General features: G+C 39.7%; 1 protein-coding gene across 3 annotated transcripts in view; it reads left to right on the top strand.

Annotated features, from left to right (window-relative positions):
- Positions 1-15,547, top strand: part of LOC140119079 (EF-hand calcium-binding domain-containing protein 4B-like) — a 56,812-nt gene that overhangs the window by 27,710 nt on the left and 13,555 nt on the right. For 2 of the 3 annotated variants that reach the window (XM_072137720.1, XM_072137719.1), the window contains exons 6-12: positions 877-967; positions 3,639-3,734; positions 4,663-4,844; positions 6,291-6,336; positions 6,804-6,895; positions 11,549-12,039; positions 13,051-13,132. In XM_072137720.1, the coding sequence (XP_071993821.1) occupies positions 877-967; positions 3,639-3,734; positions 4,663-4,844; positions 6,291-6,336; positions 6,804-6,895; positions 11,549-12,039; positions 13,051-13,132 (1,080 nt within the window). The remainder of the gene's footprint in view (positions 1-876; positions 968-3,638; positions 3,735-4,662; positions 4,845-6,290; positions 6,337-6,803; positions 6,896-11,548; positions 12,040-13,050; positions 13,133-15,547) is intronic. The other variant, XM_072137721.1, reaches the window with a different exon arrangement.

Below are 15,547 nucleotides of genomic sequence, written 5' to 3'. Positions count from 1 at the left end.
CAGTGAAAGCTGTAAAATCCAAGCCCACAAGAAAACATCGCAAATGTGTTTTTTCACCATTTTCACTGCATTTGGATTTTTTTTCCCGCTTCGCAGTACACACCATGGAATATTAAATACCGTCACTATGAAGTGCAATTTTTTTACGAAGAAAATAAGCCCTCCCACAGCTCTGTACATGGAAAATTAAAAAAGTTATAGATTTTTGAAGGTGGTGAGTGAAAAATGGAAGTGAAAAAACTAAAAAAGGCCAAGTCGTTAAGGGGTTAAAGAATAAAAACACAGGAAGGTCTATAAAAGCCGTTATGAAGAAAACAGCAACCGTTTACCAACAGTGTAGATGAGGCAGTATGTGCTGTTGGAAGATATATTAGTACAGGCAGTCCCCGGGTTACATACAAGATAGGGTCTGTAGGTTTGTTCTTAAGTTGAGTTTGTATGTAAGTCGGAACTGTATATTTTATCATTGTAATCCCAGCCAGAACTTTTTTGGTCTCTGTGACAATTGGATTTAAAAAATGTTGGGTTGTCATAAGAATCAATATTAACACTAAAGCTTCATTACAGACACCTGTGATAACTGTTACAGCTGTTTATTGTAGTCTAGGACTAAAGTACAATAAATTACCAACATCCAGTGGTCCGTTTGTAACTAGGGGTCGTATGTAAGTCGAGTGTTCTTAAGTAGGGGACTGCCTGTAGAATGCCTTCCCAATTCATAGTTTCTAAATCTTTGTGTGTACAGATTTTACATCTCAGTATTATCTTGGTTAAGTTCATCCAAGGATTTTTTAGCAAAGCAGCACCTTTCAGGTTCAGAAATACATGGACCTTCTTTTTATATCTTCACTATTAAAATTCATGTTCTTTTTGCAGAAGGATTACTGAACATAATGTAGAGGTACAGCGTCTATATGAAGAAATGGAATTACAAATGCGTGAGGAAATTAAGAAGTTAACCAATGAGGTAAGGTTTTACTTCCATTAAAGTTTTTTGCATTTAGTCGTTAATGACATAAAAGGATAATTGTAATAAATAATAACTCTGATAGCTTTGGGCCCCTGCTCTGAGACCATTACAAAAACATGAGGAAAAGTGTCCATCCCCTTTAATGTCTTCATTAGATTTGAGACTTTTGGTAAAAAGTCACAATTGTTTGCACAGATCAGCAATTGAGAAAATGGAAAGCATTTCTATGCCAGAAAGCTGCTGTAACTACATTGAAAGAAAAATCCCTCCCAATATCGATACTTCCTCTGAAGTATTTATTGACCAGATTTACATTTGAACGTCTTTGGTCACGGAATAAGGAAATAAGTTTTCCTTTTACAAGTGCCACCTTTTAGAAGCCTTGTGACTGTCCCACTGAAAACATACTGTATATCCCCATCTTGACCCAGGTCGTGGTAATTTAGCCTCCTAAGAAGGATAATTATAAATGTTAGAATGCTTTATATAATTGGCTTGTTATTACTAAAAACACCTTTGTTTATTAGGGCCTACTAAGAGGTATGTCCAATGTAAAATCTGAGAAACTCAGTCCTTATAATCATGTGATTAATGGTGGTCATTTTGGGAATATAAGAGTGTTAATAGTGCAATTAACTATAATCAGTCTGTGCTGGCCTAAAGTCTCAGATTGGCCTAAAGGTGAACATGTGAGCCCATAGTCTCTGCATGAGTAGTGCCTGACAGAGTTTCCTCACTCCATAAAGCATTTATATTCCTATAATAATATGTGGGAATTGTGGGTGGTCCATGAATTGATGTTACTCCAGGTGCAACGCATTGATGTAAAAAAATTTGATTTGAATGACCTTGAAAAAAGTAAAAAATATAGCTGACCATGGCTGATAACACAGGGCTTCTTCCCCTGATGACCACTGTCACTATACAGCAGAGGTCCCCAACCGCCGGTCCGCGGACCAGGACCGGGCCGTTGGAGTTCACCAGCCGGTCCGCGCAGGGGCGGCACCGGCCAGCACTGAGCTCCCGCACCGGACGGGACCACGTTGCAGCCCTGTGTCCGGCACCTTGCTCCGCGACGCTGCCAACACCTTGCGCCCACCCCCCGACGCCGCCGGCACCTTACAACGGCCCCCAGACCCTGCCGGCACCGAGCTCCCCCCCTCCAGGCTCTCGGCTCCCTGCTCCCCCTGCCCCCGCTCAAGCTCCAGGCTCCTTTCCCGCTCCCTCCGCTAACATCCTCCCTGCTCCCGGCTCTCCGCTCCCTCCGGTTCCCGGCTCTCTGCTCCCTCCGGTTCCCGGCTCTCCGCTCCCTCCGGTTCCCGGCTCTCCGCTCCCTCCGGTTCCCGGCTCTCCGCTCCCTCCGGTTCCCGGCTCTCCGCTCCCTCCGGTTCCTGGCTCTCCGCTCCCGGCTCAACCTGTCTCTGCTAACGCCCCCCCCCCCTCTCTCGGCTCCCTGCCCCTGCTCAAGCTACCCTACCACTCCCTCCGCTCTCCGCTCTCTGCTCCCTCTGCCACCCCGCTCCCAGTTCTCGGCTCTTGACCTACCAGCTTACGGCTCTCTGCTCCCGGCTCCCCTTCCACTCCCGTCTCAACCCGGCTCCGCTAACGTCCCCCCCCCTCCAGGCTCTCGGCTCCCGGCTCCCCCTGCCAACGCTTAAGCTCCAGGCTCCCTAGCCTCCCGGCTCTCAAGACCTACCCGCTCCCGGCTACCTCACCGCGCCACCACCGCTGCAGAGAGGTAAGGTTACTTTATCTTTGCAAATATATGTGTAATATGTGTATATATGTGTAATATGTGTATATATGTGTAAATATATGTAATATGTGTGTGTGTGTATATATGTGTGTATATATGTGTATATGTGTATATGCTGTATCTACTGTTTGTTTATGTGTATATATGCTGTATGTATATGCAGCATTTGTGATATTTATCAGGGCTTCTATTTTGTACTACATGGCAGTACTCGGTATGCATTTTATACTACTTGGCGGTACGTTGTATCTATTTTATACTACTTGGTGGCACGCTGTGTGCATTTTATACTACATGGCGGTATTCTGTATGCATTTTATACTACATGGCGGTATTCTGTATGCATTTTATACTACATGGCGGTATTCTGTATGCATTTTATACTACATGGCGGTATTCTGTATGTATTTTATACTACATGGCGGTATGCTGTATGCATTTTATACTACATGGCGGTATTCTGTATGCATTTTATACTACATGGCGGTATGCTGTATGCATTTTATACTACATGGTGGTATTCTGTATGCATTTTATACTACATGGCGGTATTCTGCATGCATTTTATACTACATGGTGATACGCTGTATGCATTTTATACTACATGGCGATACGCTGCATGCATTTTATACTACATGGCGATACGCTGTATGCATTTTGCATTGCTTTATTTTTACACCAAACCAATATGATGGATCTGGTCCGGACACTCCCTGATATCTTATATTATAAGCTCCACCCCTCCATAACCCCACCCCATATGACCAAAGCCCCGCCCCCACCGGGCCATGGAAAACTGGTCTAGCTTAAAGCCGGTCCCTGGTGCAAAAAAGGTTGGGGACCTCTGCTATACAGTATGTGGTATATGAATTTGAAGAAAGAATCCTGTACTTAGGTCTACTACTTTTCTAGAGTGATACTCGTAGCAGCATCCACAATCAAGAAATGAAAAAAGCCATAGAGGTAAAAAACAAAGAGATGCAGCAGCTGGTTTCTACTCAAAATGAGGTAAGACATCTACATAGAAATACATTAAAAACTGCAAATACATGATTCTTATAAAATGCATCAATACAATGATATAACATTGAAAGGATTTTCCAGGTTGAAAATATATATATATACATCCAGCCAGGGGGGGCTATATAAAAAAAACCTGTGCTTACCTTCTCTGGCGCACGCATTGTCCCGCGACATCCACTGCTGTATCTTGTGACTGAAAGTACAGGCAGCCCCTGGGTTACGTACAAGATAGGTTCCGTAGGTTTGTTCCTAAGTTGAATATGTATGTAAGTCGGAACTGTATAGTTTATAATTGTAAACATAGGCAGAATGTTTTTTCAGTCTCTGTGACAACTGGATTTTAAAAATGTTGGGTTGTCATAGGAACAGAATTATCAATAAAGCTTCATTGCAGACACCTTTTATATCTCCTACAGCTAATTTTTATAGCCTAGAGCTATAGTAAATTACCACCATCCAGGGGTCCATTTGTAATTAGGGGTCGTCTGTAAGTTGGGTGTTCTTAAGTAGGGGACCGCCTGTAGTCAGATGGAAGCAACGGGAGCGCCAGAGAAGATAAGAATACCTATTTTTAATACAGTTTTATATAATTGATTTTTGTTTTCTTAATGCGGACAAGCCCTTTAATACAATAGTTCATCAGTTATAATTTTCAGAACTGCACAATGAGTGAGTTCTCTTACTATCAATAGTGACCAGTAATGGCATAGATAAGGATACTATATGATCCACCCACATCCAGATCATGTATTGGGTTTTTACAGCTAGAGCACATGAGTGCACCTGTAGACGTTACAACCATTTGTAGTGACCTTATCCTACATTTACGATCATCATATTATCACCTATTATTTTATAAAAACTTCAGGCAATATTGAGTTTTTAATATTTTTCATATTACTGGTTGTTACAGTTAGAAAGGGAGCTCCACAACATACATAGTATGGAACAGGTGACAAAATCAGAGAATGAGAAGTTGAAAAGGACCAACCAAGATTTAGAGCTTAATTTGGAGAAAATTCGTGATCAGTTGTCTGAAGCTTATGGTTGCCTTAGTGAGATGAAACAGAAAATTGCTCAATATGAACAAGAAAAGTAAGTAAAAATAGCCTCATGTACATGGCAGTATCTTGACTTTGTTTTGTATGCACCCATATTAGTATTTCCACATAGGTACATAAGAAATCAGATGTTCCTCCAAATGCCTCCCACTTTACATTGTGGTACACAGAAGGGCATACTGAAGAGCATGTATAATGCCTCATATGCCATTATTTTGTCATATAAAATAATCTAAATTTCTGGTTCAAGGTAAGAAGACTGTAACTTTTTAAGGATTTTACATACCATACTCCAAAAAAAATGAGACTAGCGAAGGTGGGTCAGCCCCAGAATACTGACACAGGTTATACCGCAAGTCTATGCCAGGCAGTACCTGCTTTATGAGCCGGACTTACTAAAGGCCAGAACCTCTTAGGAAATTTGCCATGTCGCACATGATCCTAATACATGACCCCCATTGGCTGGCTTTTCAGTTATCTTCATGATTTCCTTATCTTCAAAAACCTTAGTGGCTTCGTGAGAAAGTGACGAGGCCTATGTTTCAGCCAAATGATGGTGATTGTTTTCTTTGATGATAACCAAGCCAGTAAATAGGAAGTGTAAAGTACAATTAGACTTAGCCAGATTTAATATTCATCACGAGAATGGTGAAGCTTAAGACTTTCTAAATTTTAGGCATTTTCTGTCTTAAATTTCTACCTTACTTCCAACATATAGAAGGTGTATAATAAAGGCCTGATTGATAAGTTCAGAATCATGTAGACATTAGTTGTACAGTAGGCTGGATGTCTGGGCTGCAAGCCTCAGACCCAAGTGCTTCTTATTCCACCCTAGGTAGTAAGAGAAAGAGCTTTCCAGCTACAAGGGGTTTTATAAACTCCCCTTGTGAGGTGGCACGTTAATTATCCAACCAGCTCCTTTGTACATTATAATAATAACAATGCATCTAATTGGTCACAATAGTAAACATTACTCTCAGCTGCGTTACCATTTCCAGACACTTGAGTTCTCCCTGAGTTGATCGGGCTCAGAAATTCCTATTAAATGTATGGGGAATTTAGTTTTGCAATACACTGCATTGGCAGGGATGTTGCACCTTGTTGTTCCCACATTCAATGCTGCTTTTTATAACCTGTCAAGCATGTCAAGCTATGTAAACGTGTCAAGCTTAGAAGAGGACAACGCCAGGTTCGGAATGAAGAGGAGCATAGGTGAGTATCCTAAGATGGTTTTTTATTTTTTTAAAATGGTTGATTTCCTTTAAATTCTGCTGCAAATTTGTAGCATGTGCAGAGGGTTATACATAGGCGTGAGATAATAATTTTAGTCGGGTACAACATAGATTCTAATGTGAACTTCAGTATTTATTGTAAACCCCATACTAAATTACAATGTGACCTATTGTACAACACAAATGCAATAAACCTAATTTACAATTGCAAGATATTATGAAACAGTGGAACATTTGTTTTCATCTAGGGAGATAGCGGATAATCAGGAATCATTAAATGTTTCAAGTGCACAGGTGAGAAATCTTAATTTAATCTACTGACTATGTAGTACTCAATAGTAAAAAGTCATGCTTCTTATAGACTTTGATGTACAGAAGGTCATGGATAACAACTATAAGCCAAAAATTTCATTTTTTTGTACACCTAATGGAACTATACAAGGTACAGTTTTAACAAATGCAATATTCAATTATATTTTAATACATTAACAATGGTTTTCCACATGGAAAATCCTCAACATAATCTACATGTAAATCAGTCATGCATTTTAATATTGATTTGGTTTACAGAATCAGATGCCAAATATTCCACTCTGTGTACAGGGACACACACTAACCACAATTGCAGGTTCATGGTCTGGTGGGATTAGAGCAACAGGACTAAAAAAAAATGACTCAACATTATCTGTGCATGAATGTTGTTTTCATACTGCGGATATTGGTAATTCAATTCCTGAAATTTAATATAATTCATCTTACAGTTTTACCAGATTTTCTTCCAGGACGCCACGCAGAAAGAGAAAAATAATGATCAGGAGTCTGAACAAAGTGACCCGCAGGAGACTACAGATCTGTAAGTATGAACAATCGCTAACTTACATTCATACTGAAACTCTCTTGTCAGAAACTCTCAAAAAGTCTCATCAAAGAGGTCTGATCTCATACTACTTTCTGTCCCAGGGCCTTTGATCTTTTCATTGTAAAATACTTAACATTTACAGGAAACAAAACAGTCACGATTATCTAGTTCAGTCTTTTGTAGAAATAAACCTTTAAATAATACCATAATGGGTTCAAGGGTAAATTGAAAAACCTGCTTTACAAGAATATGGCAATGGGAAATAAAAAATATTCACACGCCAGGCTATATCATTATATACACACAAGCAATTCACTATAGAAACATACTTTGGGCCAAATATACTAATGTGCACATTGTGCCATATTATTTAATAGTGTCAAACATTCTTAGTTAATATGGGTTGTGTGCACACAGTTGCACAATAATATATCTGGGCCATTGTATCAATATCACAAGTTAAACTTATGTACAATATTGTTTGTAAAAAAAAACCTTGCTTTTTGAACTAGCAATGAACAGAACTGCTAAATTTCGGGTTAGGCTGACTTGGTCGATGCATGCAGTTTAGCCTTTTAAATGCCGCTGGAAATTTTGCCAGTGTTATTTAAATAGTTAATGCTGCAATGGAGGGGATGTTTAACGGCGGGGTGTTTCAGTCAAGCCTAGACCACACCCGAACTTCTAATGGTACGAACCAGAACATTGCGGTTTGAATCCACTCATCACTACTTGGGCACATCTAAAAGTTCTCATTGTGGTTCTGCAGCCCTGTGGTTCTGGATTCATAACTGTCAAAAAATAAAAAAAATCATAGCATTTTTTCCCTGTGTTCATGTGAGTTTCCTCTAGTGTTCCAAGTTAATACTAATAGGTGACTTGGTTTGCTATGAAATTGACCCTAATGATCTCTCTAACACACTAAAATAGCTAAATGAAATAAGCTCCTTATATTTAGGCCGCCTGCACACTAATGTTGTAGGGACACATATCCGACCACAAGCTGTGGAGCTGTGCATGGTACAGTGAGAACAAGTACTCACCGTACCATGCCATGGCCACAAAAAAGATAGAGCATGCTTTATCTGTGTCCGTAAGAATACGTTTGTGTTCATGTAGCTTTAGAATTATAAACTCATTAGACCAACAAAATGATTTCCCTTTACTCAAATGGTGGCACAATGATCTCAATGATCTGCAATCCACAATAAAAAACTTTGTTCTCTTTGCTAAAATGATCCTCATGCGCTAACCACCAAGACCTATACTTTAAGTTATTACTTTTCAGATGGTACCTTAACTGTTTAGAATAAAGGAATTCTGCCTCAAATTTTCTTGGAAAAAATGTAATATTTTTTCCAGGATGGGACACATTGGCCCATATTTATTAAAAGAAGTGCAAACTTCACTTTGTGCAGTTTTCCTGTGTAGTGTGCACAGTGCGACAGCTTCATGAATTGTGGTGCACGTTCTTCATGAATCTGGTGCTCCCTGCACTGCTCCAAAAGAGTGCACCAACTTTTTTTTGGTGCACTTTTAACATAGAGCGTGCAATACAATTCTGTCAGACACTGAATTATAAATGTGGTGCACTGTCCGCACTGCAGAAATTTGTGTCACAGAGGGTACATTGCAGCCGCGGCACAAATGTGAAATGGACACTTCTTGAATGCATATCCAAGCAGTTTACAGGTTCTTTCTAGTGCAAAGCCAGACAGAAAACTGGTGCAAAGGCTTTAATAAATGTGGGCCATCATGTCATTGGGTTTCCTGACTCAAATTTTCTGGGAATGCTCATTTTTACCACCATTATGACAATCATTCAGATTATTTCTTGAAAAAAAGTTACATGCTTAAACACGACTCCAACTCCAGAACTGACCTACTGAGCCTTGGTTTGGAAGACCTCCTTCAGAAAAGTAGCTGAACATGCACAGTGAGATGGGCCATTTCAGGTGATCATGCTTTTTACTGGCCTACAGTGCATAATCAGCCTTGAAGTGCGACTGTGCAAAACCCTGTCGCTTTCTCCATGTCCTGCTCTTCTCCTTCCCTACAAATAGACTGGATACAGATTAAGTGGTTTTATCTTTGAGTTTTCTTGTATTTTATCTAAATGTCTCTTGTGGCTCATTTATTTTTAAATTTTTCTTCATTCCCATCCCAACATAATTTATGGTGGCCATATAGCACTATACTGTATACAGACTATATATAGGGATCTCCCAAGTTCAGTAAATAATGGCCAGAGGTAGGAAATGCATCAGTGATTGGCTGGAAAAGTTACATGGGTAAATGGAAACATTATCCATACAGCCAACCGGCAGGGGAGGTAAATTATGATTTTTGAATTAGTTGATGGCATTGAGATACTGGAGTTATACAAGTCCGTCATAATAAAACTAAACCAATAAAGTTATGGCTCACAGAATATGACAACACAGCACACATGATTTTTCAATATGTTTACTTAAAAAGGCAAAAGAAGTACATGATAAAAAAGAACCTACCATATGTATAACTATTTCTGCCATAACTCTACTGACCCGTAAATTAAAGGTTATTTTTCCATGTAACTGAAGAATCACTAAAGAAAGTTAATCAATATATTATAATCATCTCAAAATAGTTCCATTGGAAATTGAAACTAATCATGAAAACAAACCCTCATGTTGAAAAAAATTATATGGACCTTGTGTGCAAAGATGAAGAAACTGAAAAAAATGCTTTCCTAATCAATTAATAAACTTCAGAATTACAGCATAACGTGAAAATACTTTTTCAGTGATAGTTAAAATCTGCAAAGGGATTGTCCCCTGTGTAGCCCCACCATATCTTTTCACAATGTTTGAGACATTATTAAAGCAATCATTACAAAAGAGCTGACTAAGCCATTTTCCATCCATTTGCATGATATGTTTAAAGTATTGCTTTGATATTACGCTTTCACAATTGTGTGGAAAAAAAAAAAAACATATCCACAAAACCAATCATTATAGTGTACATGCCCCACCCTCTTGTACCACAGCTGCTTCAAAGCAAAGAATACTTTAAAGCAATTGTAATTATTTGTAGGCTTTGAAGATGAATTTTAAAGGGTGCGGCGGCCGGAGCATAATTGTCAGGGATTGTTTTACTTCACTAGACAATAGATCTCTATTTATTTATTGTCTCCCAAAGAAGAGCAGTACGAGTCACAGGTTCCAGAGAAAATTAAATAAAATACTTATTACACTAAATGATGTGTGTATAATATTGTACAGGAAATGATTTCATGCAATAATTTATTTTAGTGACTACTGATAATTAGGGAATTTACAAAAAGGGTTGAAAATTGTATGGATTATTGTAATGATCTGCAAAGAATTAAAGTAAAACTACATGCTGGATTCTCTTGAAATTACTGTGGGAATGGTAGCGTTTTATGAGATAAAGTAATGGCTCACTCCCACCATTATATACAATGATAGAGTTGTTCCCATTTCAGTTGTTCATGCTCCAGAACAGACAAGCTGTGGTTCTGATGTGAGAAATAAGGTGATAAGGTAACCTGCAGGAATTCTACATTGATGATCTGTCTAAGAGATGGCCATCAGTACTCATGTCTTGGAGAAGAGGATCTTTAAGGGCTCTTGATATATATTTGAGATTCATAAAGAATCTATATGGCCTTACTGTACTTGTTAAAATGCAAAATTATGTTGTGTGGCTATACCCCAACAAGCCCTGACATAACACCCAAAACATAATGAAACTTCCTGAAAAGGTGTTATCCCACCAAAACAAATTGGTGTCCCATGTCCCCCATATATAGACATATATGGAGTATTAGTGACACATGTTGTACGGATTCGAGATGAGTGGATCCTCTGGACCATTGCGGGAGATGGTACGTAGACACCTGGGACCAGAGTCTAAGGAGGAACACAGCTACATGGCAACACAGGACTCAGGAGCAGGTACACACTGGATCGCAGGAATACTTAGGAATGTCGCAAGAAAGCTTTCTCAATGGTGTAAGCCCAAAGATCCAGCAAGGGACACAGGAAGGGGCTGGGATTTAACAGAGAAGGCAGCTGGCCAGGTGCCAATTATTGGTGCGCTGGCCCTTTAAATTTTACAGAGATGGCGCATGCACTCTTGGAGACAGGGACGTGCACACTGACACGTGGACATCGCGGACACCACCGCTGGAGCCGGGAACAGGTGAGTTAGCCCCTGCCTGCCCGCAGAGTACGACACACGGGTGCATCCATGACCCGGGATATGGGTCGCAGGGGCCATTACACATTTACACTGCTGCAGCATTCAACCTCTATGGTACTGATGGAGATAGGTGAGTGCAGTGTACGAGTAATCTATCTCAGTTCTCAGAGAGTAAATGGAGAACAATCATGCAATGCAACTGCTGCTCCATTCAAGTATGGGAAACTGGGCCCACTTATTATAATCTGTGACATCCCATTCGTGAAATCTCCAGGAATTATAGACAAGAATCTTGTGGACTGGTGTGTTAATCCCTTTAATGGTTGAATTTAATAACATTCAAAAATACAGGCTAAGTTATGTCAATTACATGAATGTATATTTTATATTTTTATTAGTCTTGTGACCCCGAATGCTAATATATAAATTATTATATTTTAGTAAGCAACCAAATTCATTGAAAAATGGCAATGATTCTCAAAGTAGAAGAGCAAGAGTCATATCAATAGAAGAAGACCCTATCCAAGAATGTTTGCTCAAGCATTCCACACTTCTTAAAGACTGTATTATAGAAGAAATGCCTCCCAAAGACTTCCTCAGTACTACAGAAGCAGGAGACTCTGCACTGGATGGTTACACCAAAAAAGAGGATAGTAGTATTTCACTACAAATAGAAAAACTAGATATTGCTTCAGAGATGAACAACCCCCAACAAGACTATGATTTTGAAAGTAAAACCACTGACCACGTTTCTAATCTTAAAGAAAATAAAGATAAAAAGTCAAAAGTACCCAACCACTATGAAGAATTTCATGCAGCCCCAGACCATGTTTATAAAATAATGTTTGTTGGAGACACAAATGTTGGGAAAACTTCCTTTCTACGTCAAGTACATGAAGGTGCCTACAACACAAATACAGTCGCTACAGTAGGTAAGGAAGAAAGGTGGTTGGGGGACTTGCCTTAAGTATGAGCAGACACTTCCAAACGGTTGCATACCAAGTTGTCTTACTTGTTTTCTGGTTATACTCAAAGACCCCGAAGAATTCCAATTTACAGTATAGGGAAAAATATCCAGAATAAATATCAAAGAGTTTGAACTCTTTCTGATGTTAAGCAGGCATGTAAAATATCATATAGACCAAAGCTAACCAAAGCTAGACCTTTCATCATAGTGGAAGTCCAGTGTTGCTACCAATGTGTTTTTTCTTAACTAGCTGAAATTTAGTTTTTCCTTTTTTATAATAATTAAGCAAAAAATACATAGGGTTTCTCTTCAACCCAGTGGCGTAGAAGCCCTGAGATAATCCCAAATTGCTTATTGCTAACACTTGCCCTTTTCCCTTTCCGGCACCTCCACACCAAGGGGCATGGAGAGGTGTGAAGGGGGGTTGCACGAGTGTGAGGTGTTCCTGTCTCTGCACTCCTGTTCCTGCCCTCATTGCAGGCAGGGCTTGGCATAGAAATAAACACTGCGCAGGCCCCTGCCGGATACATCAAGAGGCCGGAGCCCCGGCGTATGATAAATGACCCCCATAGTCTGTAACCATACCCTGCTCTTGGATCCAGCATTACATGCTGAATGATTCCTGATATATTTTAATAGTGCAACTCAAAGCTCAAAATTCACTGTAATGTTTTAACGTTAAACGTTAGTAAGAAGTTCCTGAAACCCTTCTAGCAGAAGCTAGAAGGGCTGTGATCTGTAATCACACTATAAGGCCAGGCTATCATGTCATGGAGGCTGATTGCTGCTCAGCCCTCAGTACCAAATACATTTCTATATCAGTTATGAGAACTTGAGTTTAACTCACAAAGTAATTTCAGATTTTGGAGAAAATATGGAAATACCGTTCCATCACTGTTATGTATTGACTGAATGCTCAGAACTCTTGCTATACAATTTTTCCTACTTAATATATAATGTTCTCCCCATACTATAGGAATAGATTATCGCATTAAAACTATCAGCGTGGACCAGAAACAATACGCACTTCAGCTGTGGGACACTGCTGGACAGGAGAGGTAGGAGAATTATTCAAATCCTTTCATTTCTGTTTGGAAATGCAATAAAACATGACTTTTTGTACCTGGGGGCTCGGCCTTAAAGGGTAAGTGCCACTTTTCATGAAAATAACACAACCCATTATTGTCACACAGGTAGGGGATTGTACTAGTTCTTTTTGTGAAACTCCATGGCAATATCCTCTCAGAGCTCTTCGGTAAAAATCTCCATTTTCAGAAAGCAGGGGTGGGGAAAGAAAGAGTGATGTCTGTCAGGACACAGATCATCACATTGCCTGCCCTTAGTTCCCATGAGGCCTTGGGTGCACTTGGAGGCAAGCTCTCCCAGCCCACCAATCAGCACACATCCAAGTAGGCCCTTCCCCTGTCAGAAATCTCTGACATTGAGCAGGGGCTGGCAGGAGAATACAAAATGCCGAAAAGAGTGTGCACAGGATCCAGGAGCATACAACTAATAGTTTATTTTACTGACTAATTTTTATGTGAAATATGCAGATTCCCGGAATACCCCTTTAAATAAAAGTGTATCATAAATATCAAAATTTAAAAGAAATTGGACCAGATGTATCTCATTTTTTGCACCTCAATGAGACGCATTGTTGCACCTAAATTATCACAAGTTACATCCACCTGTGATGAGTTGAGTTCCTGCCTCTTATTAATCACTTGTGAGTCTTAGGATAATTGTGTAACTGCACTTTACTTTAGGTTCAATAAAAGTGAAATGTTAGATCCGGGCTCTTACATGTGATCTCCCTACAAGCTCCTCTCTGCTTGTCTCCCACCACAGCATGAAAATGACGATCACAGCAGAGTCCAGGTGTATGACACCCAGCACCCAGTTATTCTCCTCAGCAGTGGCTTCTCCTGGAGGGGATCCTCTGGTGCTGATCTTCTGCTGCCCTGCTGTAATTCTGGCCAGTATCCTCCTCAGACACTGCTACATGGGGACACTTCTATGTACTATCGGCAATCTTTCGCACTAGTGATGTGTCGTTTGCGAACAAAATGGCTCTAAGAGCCGGCTCTTGTATGTGAGCGACGGGATTCCGCTCCCTGCAGTGAGCCGATGGCTCACTAAACCAACTCACCACGCACCCTTTAACCCCATACAATCGAGTTAAAAGTGATTTAGAATGGATTGACTGGCTGGACTGCTGCTCCCTATTATACATGTAGTAGGGAGCCGTTCAGGGGCCCAAAGAGCCGGCTCTTCCTAGTGAGCCTACATTTATTATGAGACTAATGAGCCAGCTGACTAAGAAGAGCCGTACTTCCCATCACTATCCCACAGACTTCTCTTTTATCCTGCTCTGAGCTGCTGCTTTTGCACAATATTTGTAAATAGAGGTTCATAAACTCTAATCAGAGGCATGTAGTGTCTTGGTGAGCAATGCTGCTGTAAAATACAGGGGACACACTGCTCTGCAGAAGAGTTTGTTGCTTGCTTCTCAGTCTACTCCACCTTCGGGTTGGAGTGTTGTGGCGCCATATTAAAAAGTTGCTAATGATAAATGATTAGTAGGCGCAGCAAAACATCTGGATTGATAGGATAAATGAGGAAAACATGGTAATTTTCCCTGTGCGGCTAGTTTGTTGTTTAGGCGCAAAAACTGATGCAAAAACACTGTGACAATAAGAAAAGGTGCAAAAACAACAGAAAAAAACAAGAGATACATCTGGCTCATTATGTCATATTTGGAAAGCTTGCTCTTCTTATTCAACTAACTTACAAAAAGGTGTTAGATATTTTTTAGACATATTGTTGGTTTATTTTAGTTATAGTATATTTACTCCTTGTGTAAACCTTTCTTTCTCTCTGTTAATTTGTTAATTTCTTTGTTTTTAATTATAAGAATTTTTTTACACATACCACCAGTTACACACCAGTTCAATAATTTGGGAAATGTATTCTGTTTCATGTAGCTAAGATGTCCAGTTTATCTGCTGGTGAGTCACATAGTGATGTTATCTTATTTTGCTTCTACTCAACATTGGGTTCTTGTTTCCATGTGATATTTCTGGGGATTTTTTAACTTGTATATTTTTGTTCTATCTATCTATCTATCTATCTATCTATCTATCTATCTATCTATCTATATACACCTCTATATTGTAATTATGTTTTTGTGATTGGGAAATCTTCTGTGGGATTTGCAGTGATTTAAAGGAAATATACTATTTAATTTCATGCATTATAAACCAAACATACCTTGATAATACTGTAGCTACACTGAGGCAGAAACATATCTTGTTTAATCACTGAGCTGAATGGTACTGCTGAAAAAACCAATGATGACATTCAGGACCATGGGAAAGCTGAGTGTTGCTGGCTGCCATACATAAACATATTACACATTAGTGATGTGTCGTTCGTGAACGACGGCTTACTTATCCCCGCCCCTAACCGGCTTA

Source organism: Engystomops pustulosus, chromosome 2 (assembly GCF_040894005.1).
Source record: "Engystomops pustulosus chromosome 2, aEngPut4.maternal, whole genome shotgun sequence".
In the NCBI taxonomy this organism is placed as follows: Eukaryota; Metazoa; Chordata; class Amphibia; order Anura; family Leptodactylidae; genus Engystomops; species Engystomops pustulosus.
Note: the sequence above shows the minus strand (reverse complement) of the source record. Positions and strands in the feature narration are given on the sequence as shown.